The following is an 18,844-nucleotide window of genomic DNA, read 5'->3' as shown; positions in this document are numbered from 1 at the left end:
AACAGGACAAGCAGACATCTCCGGCCGAAGATCAGTATCAGCCGGAGACAGAGCCTGAAACCGGTTCGTCAGGCAAACTGGAGAGGCCTTCCGTTCAGCCCTCTGGAATGTCTTTCGCCCCCTGCCACACCTCGAGACGACCTCCCACTCTACCATAGGTGAGGGATCAGCCTCAATGTGGGCAGTATCCCAGGCAGCAACAGTCGTAATCCGATCGGGGGATGCGTGGGACGAGCTGGCCGTTCCCGACAAACCCCCATCCGGACCTCCACAGTGATGCCCACTGGCAACAGCCTCAAGCTATGTGACCGAAGCCAACACTGCCTGAAGCTGGGAGCGAAGGGATGCCAACTCAGCTTGCATCCGAACACAGTAGTTGCAGTCCCTATCCATGCTAAAAACTGTTGTGCAAAGAACGTCTGAATTAATCTACAGAGAGCACAAACAATTCGACACAAAATTTAAACGGTTATTAAAATACAGGACTGCCTAGTAAATGCAGTAATGCTGCTACTTGCGCACTGCTGACACACTGCTTGGCGGCGGAAGGAGACTACGCAATTTTACGCTATTCATGTACTAAAACGCGATGCTATAACTCAAGTACTATAATACGCCCAAAATTTATGAATTAAACAATGCAGGTATCGAAAACACGCAAATAAATTAAGAATTAAACCTTGTAACAAATGAGTGAGCTAGGAGTATACGACTTGCTGCTGCAGCTGCTTATCCAACGGCGGCAGGGAGCACTCTTCAGAACTGATGAGCAGCCGATAAATAACACAATCTATGAAACCATACAAGTGCCACGTTTTGTCTTCTTTATTACGTGTCGTTCTGCATCCCGCTAACGTTCGGCGGTGATGTGCGACAGAGTTTCGAGCATTAATTTGAGCTCGTCTGGTAGCTTAATGCGTATTGTTTCTTGCGACGTGTCCTTTAACTTAGCTCCAAATAAGTTAAATGGGGTTCAAATTGCAGTGGTACGCCAGGAACCTGACGACAATGTGACCTACAGACTGCGCCGTGACGTGAATAATCTACATCTACGTCTATACTCTGCAGACCACCGTGAGGTGCATGGCAGGTAGGAAGTTTTATTGTACCAATTATTAGGAGTCCTCCCGTTCAATTCACGTATGGAGCGCGGAAAGAATGATTGTTTGAATGCCTCTGTATGTGCAGCAATTATTCTAATCTTACCCTCGCGATTCCTATGTGAGCGATATGTAGGGGGCTGTGGTATACTCTTAAGGCTGGTCCACACTGAGCGCACCGTGCCGCGCTGCGCAAAACGGCTCTGAGCGGCTGTGCGCGCTCAGTGTGGACGGCGAACCGCGCTGCGCTGCGTCGTGCCGCGCAGTTTTCCGGCTGTTGTCGGTACATCAAAGGAAGTGGCGCGTTTGCGCGCTCAGTTTAGACGGGGCTTCGGCTGGCTCCATCTTCAGACGATGCGCGCGCTCCAACTGGAACACAGTGCTCGCCTCGGAGCGGCGCGGCGGGGCGCGGACGGCGCTCTCCTCTCTGCTACAGCTGTGCGCGGGCTGCAGCAGCGCGCTCTGTGTGGACCCGCCTTTAGAGTCATCATTTAAAGCCGCTTCTTGAAACTTTGTTAATAGACTTTCTCTGGATGGTTTGCGTCTACCTTCAAGAGTCTTCCAGTTCAATTCCATCAGTATCTCTGTGACACTCTCCCACAGATCAAACAAACCTGTGACCATTCGTTCGGCCTTTCTTTGTATACATTTAATATCCACTCTTAGTCCTATCTGGTACGGGTTCCGCACACTTGAGCAATGTTCTAGGATGGGTCGCACGTCTGGTTTGTAAGCAATCTCATTTGTAGACTGATTGCACTTCCCCAGTATTCTACCAACAAATCGAAGGCTGACACCTACTTTACCAACAACAGAGACTATGTGATCATTCCAATTCTTATCCCTACAAGGAGTTACACCCACGTATTTGTATCAGTTCGTCGATTCCAGCTGTATCTCATTGATATTATAGTCACTGAATATTTAAAGCAAGTTTCTAATATTTGCACCACTTTAAAATCTTATGAAGATCTGATAGAATTTTATGCAGCTTCTTTCAGACAGTACTTCATCACAGATAATTGCATCATCTGCAAAAAGTCTGAGATTACTGTTAATATTGTCTGCAAGGTCATTAATATACAATATGAACAGTAATGATCCCAGAACTTCCTGGGTCACAGCTGAAGTTACTTCTACATGACAATGCTTCTGCATCCAAGATAACATAACACGACTTCCCTACCTAAAAGTTCTCAACCCAGCCACAAATTTCACTTGATACCCCATATTATCGTACTTCTGACAACAAGCGTAGGTGTGGTACTGACTCAATGCTTATCGGAAATTAAGAAATACTGCGTCTACCTGTCTGCCTGGATCTAAAGCTTTCAGTATTTAGTGTCAGAAAAGAACCAGTTTGGTTTCACATAGTCAATGTTTCAGGTATCTAAGCTGGTTGTCATTGAGGAGATCATTCTGTCAAAACACCTCATTAAGTTTCAGCTAAGAATATGTTCTAAGATTCTAGAATATATCGATGTCAAGAGTACTGGACGGTAGTTATGTGGATCACTTCTACTACACTTCTTGAAGACGGGTGTGACCTGTGTTCCCCCTGTTCGAGGGATCTGTGATAGATTATAGTTAGAGGAGGAGCTAACTAACCCGCAAATTCAGTATGGAATCTGATAGGAGTTCCATCGGGCCTTGCAGCTTTGTTCAGTTTTAACGATTGCAGCTGTTCCTCTACACCACTGATGCTAATACATATTTTATTCGTTTTTTCTTCAGTGGTACGACGGTTAAAATGGGTTAGCTCTCCTGGGTTATCCTTTGTAAAGGAGCATTTCAAAACGGGGTTAGGCATTTTAGGTTTTGCCTTGCTTCCCTCAATTTCAGTTCCTGTCTCATTCGCTAGGGATTGGAAAATAACTTTGGTGACACTAATAGCCTTTACATTTGATCAGAATTTCCTTGGGTTTTGTGAAATATCGTTTGACAATATTCTGCTACGGTAGTAATTGAAGGTGTCACGCATAGCTCTCTTAAGAGCCAAATGCATTTCATTCTCTAGCCCTTCGCTTTTTTTACATCAGTTATGCACTAATCTCTGTTTCTTTAGAAGTTTCTTTACAGTGACTGTATGCTATGGATGTCCCCTCCCATTATGAACTGTTCTACTGGGTACAAATCTATTCAGTGCATTGTCAACTATTCTTTTAAACTTGAGCCACATTCATCTACATGCTCCTTCCCTCTGCTGGAAGTTTCAAGTTCCTCATTGAGATAAGACACTATTGACTTTTTATCTAGTTTACTGAAATATACCTCTTTCTGCTTGCTTTAGTTGTCCTTTGTGCTTTGGTAATTAGTCCTGCCACAATCACATCATAGTCAGTGTCACCATTTTCGATGTAGATACCCTCAAACAGTTCACATCTATTTGCTGTCATTAGATCCAATGTATTTTCATCACGAGTAGCGTTTCTAACTACCTGTTCTAGGTAGTTTTTTTAGAGAAGGCATTTAGTAATGTTCACAGGATGTCATACCAAGCCCACCACTAACAAAACTGTGTTTTTTTCCAATTATTTGTTGGATGATTTAAGTCTCCACCGATGATTACAGTATCAGCGGGGAAATTATCTACAAGTAACCAGAGGTTTTCTCTAGAGTTATCGGCTACATCTGAAGATGTGTCAGGCGAGTGACAGAAGGGTCCAGTTATCATTTTAGCCCCCCCCCATCCCCTCCCACAAATAATGAGTTTTGCCCAAACAGTCTCACGTGCAGCTTCAATTTCTGTCCCAGTAGATTTCAGTTTTATCTCTACTGCGACAAATTAGGCACCTCCATATGCCGTTTGCCTATCAAAATGTCTCTGAGCACTATGCGACTTAACTTCTGAGGTCATCAGTCGCCTAGAACTGACAACTAATTAAACCTAACTAACCTAAGGACATCACACACATCCATGCCCGAGGTAGGATTCGAACCTGCGACCGTAGCGGTCGTTCGGTTCCAGACTGTATCGCCTAGAACCGCACGGCCACTCCGGCCGGCGTTTACCTATCCTTTCGATAAATTCTCCCCATAAATCTCATTGCTATCAATTTCAGGTTTCAGCCAGCTTTCTGTACCTAGTATTATGTGAGCTTCACGTGCTTTTCAGCAGCGCTTCAAACTCTGGCACTTTGTTGAGAATGCTTCGGCGGTAAACCATTAGGATTTTAATATTCTCACCTGTGGAAGATATTTCTTTCGATCTTATACTGACACTTCTGTGATTTCTACAGCTATCGTTATCTGAATTGCATGAATAGTCACCTAATCTAAAAAAAAAAAACGTTGCGTGCATCCCACACACAGTCAGCTACCAGAGTTGTAGCCTCTGACGTGAAGTGCACACCTGACTCTTTAGGGAGACCCTACAGTTCTCATCACTATGGCCCAAGTCCAGGAAGGTGCAGTTAGCTTGTCACAGAACCTTCGAAGTCTCTGGTTCAGTCCTTCCAATGGACTCAGAACCAGGGGCCATTATCAGTTCTGGGGACACTGCTGCAAATAGCGAGCTTCGTTGAAACTCCACGTGGAAGGCTGGTCTTCTTGCCTTCTCTGCCAATCACCGGAGTGACCCAAGTATGACCTCAGAGCCCAGACGACAGGCACCATTTGTTGCAACGTGTGGCACAATATGCAGTTGTCTGCACCCTGTTCCCTCAATAGCTGCTGGTGTAGCCTTGTCAGCATGTTGAATGAGGCCCCCAGGCATACACAGTGAGTGTACCCGATGTCCTTTCTTGTCCTTTGCTGCCATTTTCCTCAGCTACACCATCACTCTATCTATCTATCTTTGAATTGCCAACGGTTAATAGACCCCTCCCTACCCTTGCGTTTGCTCAGTTTAGTTTCTGTTAGAGACAGCACCATAGACTTGTTGGTTAGGGGGATCGGCACAACACCCTGAGTCCCTCATGGTCCCTGTGAAAAGTAGGCTTTTATATATGAGGCAATACTGACCTTACGACTTATCTTAGAAGAAAGATAAGGAAAGGCGAACCTACGTTTCTCGCATTTGTAGACTTAGAGAAAGCTTTTGACAATGTTGACTGGAATACTCTCTTTCAAAGTCTAAAGGTGGCAGGGGTAAAATACAGGGAGCGAAAGGCTATTTACAATTTGTAAATGAAACCAGATGGCAGTTATAAGAGTCGAGGGACATGAAAGGGAAGCAGTGGTTGGGAAGGGAGTGAGACAGGGTTGTAGCCTCTCGCCGATGTTATTCAATCTGTATATTGAGCAAGCAGTAAAGGAAACAAAAGAAAAATTCGGAGTAGGTATTAAAATCCAGGGACAAGAAATAAAAACTTTGAGGTTCGCCGATGACATTGTAGTTCTGTCAGAGACAGCAGAGGACTTGGAAGAGCAGTTGAATGGAATGGACAGTGTCTTGAAAGGAGGATATAAGATGAACATCAACAAAAGAAAAACGAGGATAATGGAATGTAGTCGTATTAAGTGGGTTGATGCTGAGGGAATTAGATTAGGAAATGAGACACTTAAAGTAGTAAAGGAGTTTTGCTATTTGAGGAGCAAAATAACTGATGGTGGTCGAAGTAGAGAGGATATAAAATGTAGACTGGCAGTGGCAAGGAAAGCGTTTCTGAAGAAGAGAAATTTGTTAACATCGAGTATAAATTTAAGTGTCAGGAAGTCGTTTCTGAAAGTATTTGTATGGAGTGTAGCCATGTATGGAAGTGAAACATGGACAATAAATAGTTTGGACAAGAAGAGAACAGAAGCTTTCGAAATGTGGTGCTACAGAAGAATGTTGAAGATTAGATAGGTAGATCACATAACTAATGAGGAGGTATTGAATAGGATTGGGGAGAAGAGAAGTTTGTGGCACAACTTGACTAGAAGAAGGGATCGGTTGGTAGGACATGCCCTAAGGCATCAAGGGATCACAAATTTAGCACTGGAGGGCAGCGTGGAGGGTAAAAATCGTAAGGGAGACCAAGAGATGAATACACTATTCAGATTCAGAAGGATGTAGGCTGCAGTAGGTACTGGGCGATGAAGGAGCTTGCACAGGATAGATTATCATGGAGAGCTGCATCAAACCAGTCTCAGGACTGAAGACCACAACAACAACATATATGATTGAACGTGCGTTTTGCACGAATTTTCACTTAGTTGGTTCTGTGCACACTTCTACACTGGCGTGCCGAAGCAGAATACTGCGGCGTGAGTTCATTGGGTCTAAATCGCTAAAAAGTGCAGCACCAACAAAGCACGTCTTCTGCCTGTTGCAGCTAACGGTCTTCAACGTAAGCTTCAAGTCTGTTTCAGCAACTGAAGGTTGATCACAGTAGGATCGAGATGTACTCCCTCTTCCAGTTTACAATATCTTCCTTCCTACAAGATTTCTATGGCGTATGCATAACCTTAAAGCTATGATGCGAATCAGTGTTCATAATTGTAACACTGTATGGCTTTAATTTGGGTGGGATATCTGTGAACCATTTTAGAAACACTTCACCATTCATAACTTCATGATAATCTTCAGTCTTCAGCATCCTCCACATAATCACAGTTTCTTTCTGTATGCTCGAAAATTGGCCTTTTTCCTTTTCCCGTCGGATTTTTTAACCCCTTGATAGACCTGCATCAGAAGCTAGTCTTTTAACAGTCTCTGTTTTATCAGTCCACACATTTAGTTTTACATGTCCAGCGTTAATCAATGTTTCGTCTAAATAGTAGTTTTTCCGTTTCTCGCGTCAGAAGTATTGAATCTACAGCAGATATGCCTTCTCCACAAAGCAACATCCTCTCCATCAGTAATTGCGTTATTTTGTTTTCTACTTTCGAAGTGAAAAGACAATAGCTTTTGTCAGTTAACAAAATTTCGTTCTTTTTAAAAGTAGACAAGTCATACTCATTATTTACCGTTTGAAGAACTTTTTTTTTTTTTTTTTTTTTTTTTTTTTTTTTTTTTTTTTTTTTAGGCGCTTCGTTCCTGAAGAAATATGCGTGCATGTTTGACCGCACAGTATTTTTATCGAAACAGTCAAATGTTCGTAATACACACGACTGACATTTTCTTGTCCTTGCTGAAGTTGACATTTTACCCGTATTGCGCCTTTCCTTATGCTTACACATTACATTTGGATCGAAACACCAGTAAACTCGGATGACATTACTGCAAGTTCCTTTACCGACAGCGACCGATGTTTTTTTCAATAAATTTTCAAAAGTATTGAAAAGTACCTGTTTTCATAGCTTTATGACGGTTTTCCTCTTTTATGTTTCACAAAAAAACACGGCGCAGTTTCAGCCATCTTCACCATACACGGTAGAGACACGAACTCTGAGAAGCACCACAATGAGTGTCTGCGTGATTGTTCAGAAGCAGTTGGGGGGGGGGGGGGGGGGAGGAGAGAGGGGAGGGCAGACTTCCCGCCGTTTTCTCCAGTACACGGAGAGGTTCTTTGCACCCTCCTATACTCCGGATGCTTCTGGAGAATGACGAATGACGTATATAACATATATAACTGAACACTCGAGTACGGGAAGACCAACTGCTGCAAACTGAGGAATGGTGAGCAGTGCACTGTCACATGAAAAGATTGAATTTCCTCCACACACTCCATTTACTCTCTAATGTACAACACGTCATTTCGAAAAATATTTTAAAAAATTAATTTAGAGTGGAATCTAATCCACTACCCTACGTATACAAGTCAATTACTATTCGGAAACTGAGGCCCTGTCGATCGCGAAATGGAAACCACAGTGAAAACCAAAAATGTTTTATTTGCAACAGTTAACTGCCTCCCAGCTACTTCTCTACATAGTCGCTACTCTGACTCAGACATTTGTCGGTGCGTTATACCAACTTTCCAATATCCTCTTCATGGAAGGCAGCCGCCTGTTCTTTCCGCCACTTCTCTAAGCTGATCTGCAGTTCGTTTTCTGTTCCACAATATTGTCCTCGTATAGCCAGTGGATCATGTGAAAGGAGATAAGCATCAGAGGGAGACAAGTGCGGGCTGTATGGTGTGTAATCAAATACTTCCCATCGAAAACGCTGCATCGTTGCCCCTGCAGTGTGCGGCCGAGGTTTGTCATGAAGATAGAAATGCATGACAAGTTCATTAGGACGCACGAAATCTGGCGCAAACTCGCAGCGGACGCCTATGCTTGGCGGAAGAATCCGAGAAAAATGTGTCGCATTATCGCACGTGTAGGAAGAGCTAACACCGTCACCGAGTTTCATGATTGTCACATCTTAGCGTAATTCTTCATGGAGATTCAATTAAAAAAGGAAAGCCACGAAAGAATGCAAAAATGAGCACAGAAACTAATATAATAGTTTTAAAATTATTTTTAATATATTATTTAAAAGTTCCTCTCACTGAGTACTACTTTATACCCGAAGTACATCGAAAAAAGTTACGTCTTCTAAGATTCAGCACTTGCTAAGCCGGGTAAGGACAGAGATGGGAAGAAATGGTAGGTGGTTGATGGATCCATCTACACAATCTTCTGAACTGGTTTAGGAATCCACAGAAAGCTTAGAAACAGATGATCGGCCAGATATTTGAACCTACTTACTATTAATAATTCTGTGTCGTAACCATTACATTTAGTACTTTCGTACTAGTAACTAAACTTTTCAGTGATTTATGACGTATTCTACTGAGACAAGTTACCACAATCAAATGTTCGCTATATCAGGGTTGTTTGAAACTTTGCAATGATAACTAATTAATTTAGAGTGAATTTAAAGTTGTAAACTGGTGATAAGAAAGTACAAAACAATTATTTATTTGTCAAAAAAGTATAAACATACAAGAAAGGCAGTTGTAGATAGAAGAATTAAATTCAGTTAATTAGACAGATGAAACAGGAGTGAAATTTAGAAGTATTGCTACGTTTCTTGAACTGGGGATGATTTTTCAGGATCTTTAGATTTCTCAGGAAGTCTGTTCCAACTCTGCTCTTCCACTGAACCGAAAATCAGGTAAAAAACGAAGCAGCCACACGTTACGCCCGCTGCGATGTAGAATGCTATGTTCCACTGCGCCAGAGTTTGCTGTTAACAAAAAAACAAATTCTGTGTTAACACTGTAATGTACGCACATAACGAGTGGCTAAGAAGCTGCACAAGTATTTAGGAAATATTTATTGAGTAAAGAATATGGACAGTAACAGTAGTAATGACAGGAAGCAGCCAGAGGCTCGAAGATTTGACTTAAAAACCATAGCGCTTAAGTATGGCGTACTCCCATAAGCCCAGCTCTCTAAAACCTATGACACTCCTGCATAAGCGCACATTTAATGTTTAAAGCAGAAGTCGATAATGACATATAACTGAGATGTACAGTAGTGACACCAAAAACAAAAGTGAAAATAAGCAAGTAATCTACTTTTTGAGGAGATATATTATAAGAATTTTTTTCTAATAATAACCATCTGAGGACCGCTCAGTTTTACTTTCGTTAATGATTGTCTACAACGGAAGAAATACACGATCTCCAGAAACTCACTTCTGAAAAAGTTATACAAAAAAATCCCCTGTTCGTATTTTTCGTGCGCTTGGCAAGACCTTAGATTGTGTAGAACATGAAATTATACCATAAAACATTATTGCACTAAAAATAAATTTGCTTGCACGGATATTTAGCTTACGAAATAATGTCATAGGGATCAAATTAAATCTTTTCGGGCAGAAGAACAGCGATTATATACTTTTAAAGGAGACAAGAAACAAAGCTCAAAGGACACGCAGTTATATCTTATTGACAGGTTTTTTTTATTTCCTCCAGTCTGTGGCGTACTTTTATATACCTTCTTCACACTGCTTACCATACATTCTGAAATTGCAATTTTTCTTCTTCTGCAGAATTGGAAACCTGCATATGAATCTTATTACAAGTGTGACAGGTATCATTTTTCACTTTTCTTGACAAGAATATTCAGCTGGTGAAACAGCTTCTGGCACACAGTAGGACATACAGGCTGCTCTGACTTTTCATCTCATGATACACAGATTACTGATAAAAGAGTTTGGTTTTGAAACTTCCTAGCAGATTAAAACTGTGTGCCGGACCGAGACTCGAAATCTGGACCATTACCTTTCTCTGGCAGGTGCTCTACCATCTGAGCTACTCAAGCACGACCAACGACCCGTCCTCATAGCTTTACTTCCGCCAATACCTCGTCTCCTACCTTCCAAACTTTACAGAAGCTCTCCTGCGAACCTCGCAGAACTAGCACTCCTGAAAGAAAGGATACTGCGGAGACGTGGCTTTACACAGCCTGGGGGATATTTCCAGAACAAGATTTTCACTCTGCAGCGGAGTGTGCGCTGATATGAAACTTACTGACAGATTAAAACTGTGTGCCAGACCGAGATTCGAACTCGAGACCATTGCCTTCCACGGGCAAGTGCTCTACCTGGTAGAGCATTTGCACAGTGAAAATTTCATTCTGGAGTTTGATTTTTCTTGCAGGTTTAAATTCTGGTACTGTAGAGTTGTGTTTCCGAGATGTCAGAAGATGGTAAAGTTACCTTAAGGTAAGTCTTTCTGTGAAGATGTTTATGGGTATAGAATAGTTCAGCTAAAGTTTTGTTTCAGATGGTTTACGATTTGGTAGTCATTTTAATTGTAGCATTGTTACTGATAGAGAGTAAAAGTGGTAGATGTAGTGGTAGATGTTGTATGTGGTAGAGGTTCTCATGATAGAAATGTTACTAGGTAGAAATAACATTTGGTAGAATTCCAGAATGAGAGAATGAGAAGAGCTTCTGTAAAGTTTGGAAGGTAGGAGACGGATACTGGCAGAAGTAAGGCTGTGAGTACCGGTCCTGAGTCGTGCTTCGGTAGCTCAGTTGGTAGAGCACTTGCCCGCGAAAGGCAAAGATCCCGAGTTCGAGTCTCGGTCGGGCACACAGTTTTAATCTGCCAGGAAGTTTCATTTTTGGTAGAATTGTTTATTGACAGTGCTTAATTCCAAATTTTAGGTGCCGGAACGCACCTCTGCAACCACACTAGCCCCTTGCTCCCTTCTCCCCCTCCCCCAACCATAAAAATCTTGATAACTCGTCTTGCATCCAAGTGTTACAGCCGCGCGGGATTAGCCGAGCAGTTTCGGGCGCTGCAGTCATGGAGTGTGCGGCTGTTCTCGACGGAGGTTCGAGTCCTCCCTCGGGCATGGGCGTGTGTGTTTGTCCTTAGGATAATTTAGGTTAAGTAGTGTGTACGCTTAGGGACTGATGACCTTAGCAGTTAAGTCCCATAAGATTTCACACACACAACATGCAAATGTTACACGGTTACACTCGGCACGTCTGGAGCCCGTCTCAGATTGGCCTCCTAAGTGGACGCTTATGACGTTTTCGCACCCTTGAGAAGTAATTTAACTGTGACTAATACTTCATTTACTGTCAACGGCCGTGACGAGCTGGATACTCCGGTTACTCCGATTCCCGTCGGAACTTCGAAGTTAGGTCCGTTGGGCGGGCCAGTACAGTACTTGGATATGTGACCCTCCGGGTACGTCGCGTGATATTCACAATTTTGCCTTTCTCTTTACGACAGAGGGAGCATGAGGGATGGTTACGTAAAGTCTCTGTCCGCCTTGTCTCGTGAAGTGAGAGCACGCGACATTTTTGATGGTGAAACGTCTCTCGGATGGGAACGATAAGCTTGCCGGGCCCGTTGGTACTCTTGGAGAGGAGCAGGCTAAGTGCAGGGACTGGGTTTCACTGTCTCCCTTCGCTCTTGATTCCCAACACGCACACGACACTATACTACACACACACTATACAGTAGTCATCTACACGTAACCTTTAGAGTCCAACAATATGAAGAAAAAAATATTTTAAACACCACTTACAACTTCCGGGGTAATAGACCGTGTCGGTGTATAAAACTTTCCCCTAATATTTCGTTTCCGACTGGGGAGGACATCTTCAGAGGTAAAACGGCAACTGCAACCAGAACTTGGGAGAGCGCCGAACATATGTGCAGTGTAGAGAGCAAGCACATTCGCGTGCCGGCCGTATTGGCCGTGCGGTTCTGGGCGTTACCGTCTGGAGCCGAGCGATCGCTACGTTCGCAGGTTCGAATCCTGCCTCGGGCATGGATGTGTGTGATGTCCCTAGGTTAGCTAGGTTTAATTGGTTCTAAGTTCTAGGCGACTGATGACCTCAGAGCCATTTGAAACATTTTGAGTCCATAGCGTCAGGTTAGCTGCGAGATTATGTCTGGTAGTGCCAACATTCTTGACTGAAAGTAGTCGATCGTCATTCTTATGTTGCAATGTTAATATCCACATTTTATTTAATTTAACTTCTTCCTCTTTTCTCTTAATATTATTGTGGTGTTTATAAATCTCAATAGCCTCTCTACGCACTAATAATGCGATGTTTTCGATACGACTCTCGCCTAGAGGATTTTATTTCATGATCACGCTCTTGGTAAACATGTTCCGCTACTGCCGATTTATTCGTAAGTCCCAGGCGCCAATTCCTCTTGCGTTTAACCAGACGGGTGTTAACACGTCTTTTTGTGGTACTTATATAAACCAGTCCAAACTACAAGGAATTTTATACATACCCAGTGTAGCCAAAGGATGTCGTATATCTTTTGCCCATCTTAAACATTCTTTTATCTCCCTGGTGGATCTGAAGGTAGTCTCCAAACCATACTTGCTCAACATTTCCTCATTGCAACCTGTAATTGTATTGATGAACGAAATAATTTCCCTTTGAGCGGCCGTAGTTCCTCGTCGATTCAAATTCTCTCCCTAGAGCGAAGTACCCGATCTATCTCCTTGTTAGAATAACCATTATTCTTGACTGTCGGTCGTAGATGTTCAAGCTCGTATTTGAAATAATTCGGTTCACAAATTTTGTGCTCCCTATCCACCATGGTTATAATCACATCTCTTTTTTGTCTGGGGCGGTGGTTAGAATCTTTGGGAAGGTAACAGTCAGTATGCGTGGCTTTACTGTATGCCCTTGGCGCAACGTCCCTATCAAGTGATAACAGACACATTCAAGAAAGTCAGTTGCCCATTATCTCCGACTCCGTAGTAAATTGCATTTTTGGATTGATACTTTTCAGATGTATCAGGAAGGCATCCAATTCCTCTGCACCGAGCGTTCATAGTACGAAAGTATCGGCGATATCATCTGGCTAGTCTTTTACTGGCAGTCTGCAATGCCCATAAACAAATTGGCCAAGCTGCGCTAAGAGGAGTGCCCATAGCCACCTTGTCAGTCTGTTCATAAAAATGATTATTGTATTGAAAATAGATCGTAATGAGACAATGTCTGAGTAAGTACAGAATATCTGCTGGAAAAATATCCACTCTGCATGAGATAGCTTCATTGACTGGGATCATGGTAAATAATGACACATCAAACTTAAAAAGGATATCACCTTGGCCCATGTGTATTTCCTTTAATTTGTAGCCACTTTATCTCTGAGTGTGCAGCTCGTGGCAGTGCGATAAACGTTCTCGCTTCCCGCGCACAGGGTCCCGGTTTCGATTCCCGGTGGGGTTAGGGATTTTCCGTGCCTCGAGATGACTGGGTGTTGTTGTGTTGTCATCATCATCATTATTACACCTCATTACGGTCGGGGGAAGGCAATGGCAAGCCACCTCCGCTACGACTTTGCCTAGTCGGCGGTGCGGTCTGTCGCATCGTTCCTTACGCTCCTCAGTGTATGGGACCTCATCTTCATTATCTCTGAAAATGTCACCCGCAGTCGGGGAATAAACGTTAGGAAAAAAAATTCTACATCAACCACGGTCTATTGGGCCGGAAATTGTACGTGATGTACAAGTTGTAAGTGATGTCAGTAGCAGCAGTGAAAGCTTGCACTGTATTATTTTCAAAAATTTTCACAAAACTAACTTTTATCGTCACAGTAACCATTCATACTATGCGATTTTTGTCACTTGCTTTACTTCAGTAATGACCACATCTCGTAAAAAACCGGATTTACGGTGGAAAGCGGAATGCACTAACGTTTACATTCGGTTAGCGAGTGTATGCAACGTCATCAATTCCGCTGTTAGTGAGTGTGAAACGTGCGGGCATTACTGTGATGCCGTCCGTTGTGGCCGAGCGGTTCTAAGCGCTTCAGTCTGGAACCGCGCGACCGCTACGGTCACAAGTTCGAATCCTGCCTCGGGCGTGGATGTGTGTGATGTCCTTAGGTTAGTTAGGTTTAAGTAGTTCTAAGTTGTAGGGGACTGATGAAATGGCTCTGAGCACTATGGGACTAAACATCTGTGGTCATCAGTCCCCTGGAACTTAGAACCACTTGAACCTAACTAACCTAAGGACATCACACACATCCATGCCGAGGCAGGATTCGAACCTGCGACCGTAGCGGTCATCTGTGGTCATCAGTCCCCTAGAACTTAGAACCACTTGAACCTAACTAACCTAAGGACATCACACACATCCGTGCCGAGGCAGGATTCGAACCTGCGACCGTAGCGGTCACGCGGTTCCAGACAGAAGCGCCTAGAACCGCACGTCCACACCGGCCGGCCGGGGAGTGATGACCTCAGATGTTAAGTCCCATAATGCTCAGAGCCATTTGAACCATTACTGTGATAGTAAGAGGCGTATAAACACTCTTCAGGTATTCGTCTGCGTGTAACAGTCGTTCTGGGCGGCCCATGCCGCGTCGCATGCGCCGGAATCCGAAGCGTCAACGTCAGCGTTCAGGACAAGTGGGGCGCAGCTGACGTCAGCAGCAGTAAGGACACCAGCTGCAGCTGTCGCAGCGCCGGCCACCTGTGGCTGGCGGCGGCGGAGGCGTGTGACGTCGGCGACTGTGGAGACGGAAGAGGTGTCAGCAACAACGGCGTCTCTGCATGTACGTGAGCACCAACGTAGCAGGGCCCAGGTATTTCATCCACGCATTATGAAACGTCGATGAGGCGAAAAGGGACACAGAGAGGGCAACAAAGCGCTCCACAAAAACTTCCGAGCATTCAGGAACAAGTAATGCAAAGTCAGACGAACTTGAGGACATACTATAATACAAGATTTTAAACATGGCTGAAACAGCAACTGTTGAAATTCTTCGCGGTAAACGATAACAGCCAAATAGTTACAGGATAAACATTTATTAAAATTCTTGACCACGGTTTCGGTACATCTAAATATACCTCCATCAGAAGTAAAATACACCTGAATAGGAAGACTCCTTCATTAGCAAAAACTTGGCATCGGAACTGAGAAAGAAAAAACACTATAGCTAAACTGTAAAATTGCCAGAGTATTACGATCACAAAAACTTTTAGTCACTTCCTAAAATCACATCCTGCACTGGAGATACATAAAACAATTGCGCCAAATGCGTCGTCAGTAGTTAAAACATCATCTCCATGTATACAATATAATTATGGACAGAGGGTTGATGCAAATACAGCATAGCAACATTACCTCGCGTGTGATCTAGCGTGAAGAGGATGTGAAAGCCCTAGAGCAGACAGTTTCACCGAGAGAGGGCGCTCGTGGTATGCGCGAGACACTCGCTCACATTGAAAACACATGGATACACACACATGCACATCAAAATTATTATAAATTGTGCTAATTCAAACCTTCTGTCTTCATTACCAGATTGATTAATGTTCGTGAGTGTCTCGCGCATAGCACAACTGCCCTCTCTCGGTGAAAATGTCTGCTCTAGGGCTTTCACATCCTCTTCACGCTAGTTCACAGGCGAGATAATGATGCTATGCTGTTTTTGCATCAACCCTCTGTCCATTATTATGTCATATACATGGAGATGATGTTTTAACTACTGACGACGCCTTTGGCACAATTGTTTTATGTATCTCCACTGCAAGATGTCATGTTAGTAAGTAACTAAAAGTTTTTGTGCTTGTAATACTCTGGTAATCTTACAGTTACTTTAGCCATAGTGTTTTTTCTTTCTCAGTTCCGATGCAAAGCTCTTGCTTATGAAGGTGTCTTCCTGTTCAGGTGTATTTTACTTCTCATGAAGGTGTATTTAGATATACCGAAACAATGGCCAAGAATTTTAATAAATCTTTATCCTGCAACTGTTAGGCTGTTATCATTTACCGTGAAGCATACTATAATACGTTAATAAGGAATCTACATCTACGTCTATACTCTGCAAACCACCGTGAGGTGCATGGCAGAGGCAACGTCCCATTGCACCAGTTATTAGGGTTTACATTCACGCATGGGGCGCGGGAAGAATGATTGAATGCATCTGTGCGTGCAGTAATTATTCTGATCTTATCCTCAGGATCCGTTTGTGAGGGATACGTAGGGGTTGCAGTATATACCTAGAGTGAGCATTTAAAGCCGATTCTTGCAACTTTGTTAATAGACTTTCTTAGGATAGTTTACCGTCGTTTTCTAGAGTCCGCCAGTTCGGTTCTTTCAGTATCTCTGTGACACTGTCCCAAGTAACCACAAAGATTAGTGCCGCAAAAGTACTAGAGCTGAAATAAAAACTCGGTGGTCTCGCGGTTCTAGGCGCGCAGTCCGGAACCGTGCGACTGCTACGGTCGCAGGTTCGAGTCCTGCCTCGGGCATGTATGTGTGTGATGTCCTTAGGTTAGTTAGGTTTAAGTAGTTCTAAGTTCTATAGGACTAATGACCACAGCAATTGAGTCCCATAGTGCTCAGAGCCATCTGAACCATTTGAAATAAAAACTCACTCATTGGGTAGTTGTTGTTGTTGTCTTCAGTCCTGAGACTGGTTTGATGCAGCTCTCCATGCTACTCTATCCTGTGCAAGCTGCTTTATCTCCCAGTACCTACTGCAACCTACATCCTTCTGAATCTGCTTAGTGTACTCATCTCTCGGTCTCCCTCTACGATTTTTACCCTCCACGCTGCCCTCCAATGCTAAATTTGTGATCCCTTGATGCCTCAAAACATGTCCTACCAACCGATCCCTTCTTCTAGTCAAGTTGTGCCACAAACTTCTCTTCTCCCCAATCCTATTCAATACCTCCTCATTAGTTACGTGATCTATCCACCTTATCTTCAGTATTCTTCTGTAGCACCACATTTCGAAAGCTTCTATTCTCTTCTTGTCCAAACTAGTTATCGTCCATGTTTCACTTCCATACATGGCTACACTCCAAACAAATACTTTCAGAAACGACTTCCTGATACATAAATCTATATTCGATGTTAACAAATTTCTCTTCTTCAGAAACGCTTTCCTTGCCATTGCCAGTCTACATTTTATATCCTCTCTACTTCGACCATCATCAGTTATTTTACTTCCTAAATAGCAAAACTCCTTTACTACTTTAAGTGTCTCATTTCCTAATCTAATTCCCTCAGCATCAACCCACTTAATACGACTACATTCCATTATCCTCGTTTTGCTTTTGTTAATGTTCATCTTATATCCTCCTTTCAAGACACTGTCCATTCCGTTCAACTGCTCTTCCAAGTCCTTTGCCGTCTCTGACAGAATTACAATGTCATCGGCGAACCTCAAAGTTTTTACTTCGTCTCCATGAATTTTAATACCTACTCCAAATTTTTCTTTTGTTTCCTTTACTGCTTGCTCAATATACAGATTGAATAACATCGGGGAGAGGCTACAACCCTGTCTCACTCCTTTCCCAACCACTGCTTCCCTTTCATGCCCCTCGACTCTTATTACTGCCATCTGGTTTCTGAACAAATTATAAATAGCCTTTCGCTCCCTGTATTTTACCCCTGCCACCTTTAGAATTTGAAAAAGAGTATTCCAGTCAACATTGTCAAAAGCTTTCTCTAAGTCTACAAATGCTAGAAACGTAGGTTTGCCTTTTCTTAATCTTTCTTCTAAGATAAGTCGTAAGGTCAGTATTGCCTCACGTGTTCCAGGGTAGTATCACACGCAAAACTGACTGGGCGTATAGAACAATTAGAAAAATATATGCCAGGCTTAGGTAAGATAACAAAAACAAGACGGTCCGTTCGTTCGCTAGTGTGACGCCACTGCTGTAGTCGTTCAGACGGCCACCACAAAAATGTTCAAATGTGTGTGAAATCTTACGAGACTTAACTGCTAAGGTCATCAGTCCCTAAGCTTACACACTACTCAACCTAAATTATCCTAAGGACAAACACACTCACCCATGCCCGAGGGAGGACTCGAACCTCCGCCGGGACCAGCCACCACAAAATCAATTATTGAGATCAAGTAAGCCAAGCAAGTTATCACACAATTTATCTAATCCAAGGACAACAAAGACGGAAAGGAAATACAGACCCGACTGAAACAGCTAATTCAACCGAAGAAAGAAAAGATAAGCTTTAAAAATAAAGACAGCAAAAGTACAGTCACAACTGAAAATGAGACAGAAGTGAAAACAGGCAAGCTGAAACAAAATTCCCAGTGTAGTCATAACTGAAACAGAAGAGGAAATCAGGAAACTGAAACACAATTCGGGCCTAAATAAAGAAATTAAACGCGAAGCACCTAGGAAATGTAGGCAGAAAGTGATAGTATACGATGACCCAGTAACCATGCCAGGCAGTGAACTGAGTCACTCTACGAACAGAACTTGGAGGGATCCTCAGACACGGAGCAGTTCTTAGAACAAACAAAACACTTAAAACAGGTCCATGGGGGAAGTTTACAGTGTATTATGTGCTGCACGTAAATCCAAAAGTCAGAGCACAGTTGTTCACACAAAAAGGAATGTGCATTGGATTCGATCAACTACTGTGAAGGACCACATTGCAGTCACTAATTACAGTACTACATAGTAAA

General features: G+C 43.0%; 1 protein-coding gene across 2 annotated transcripts in view; it reads right to left on the bottom strand.

Annotated features, from left to right (window-relative positions):
* Positions 1 to 8,843: 8,843 nt before the first annotated feature.
* The window catches only part of LOC126336255 (sialin-like), a 150,464-nt gene continuing 140,463 nt past the window's right edge, over positions 8,844 to 18,844 (bottom strand). For both annotated transcript variants that reach the window (XM_049999750.1, XM_049999751.1), the window contains one exon: positions 8,844 to 9,141. In XM_049999750.1, coding sequence (XP_049855707.1) covers positions 8,977 to 9,141 — 165 coding nt within the window. In that variant the 3' untranslated portion in view covers positions 8,844 to 8,976. The remainder of the gene's footprint in view (positions 9,142 to 18,844) is intronic.

The sequence above is a fragment of the Schistocerca gregaria genome, chromosome 2 (genome assembly GCF_023897955.1).
Source record: "Schistocerca gregaria isolate iqSchGreg1 chromosome 2, iqSchGreg1.2, whole genome shotgun sequence".
Classification (NCBI taxonomy): Eukaryota; Metazoa; Arthropoda; class Insecta; order Orthoptera; family Acrididae; genus Schistocerca; species Schistocerca gregaria.
Note: the sequence above shows the minus strand (reverse complement) of the source record. Positions and strands in the feature narration are given on the sequence as shown.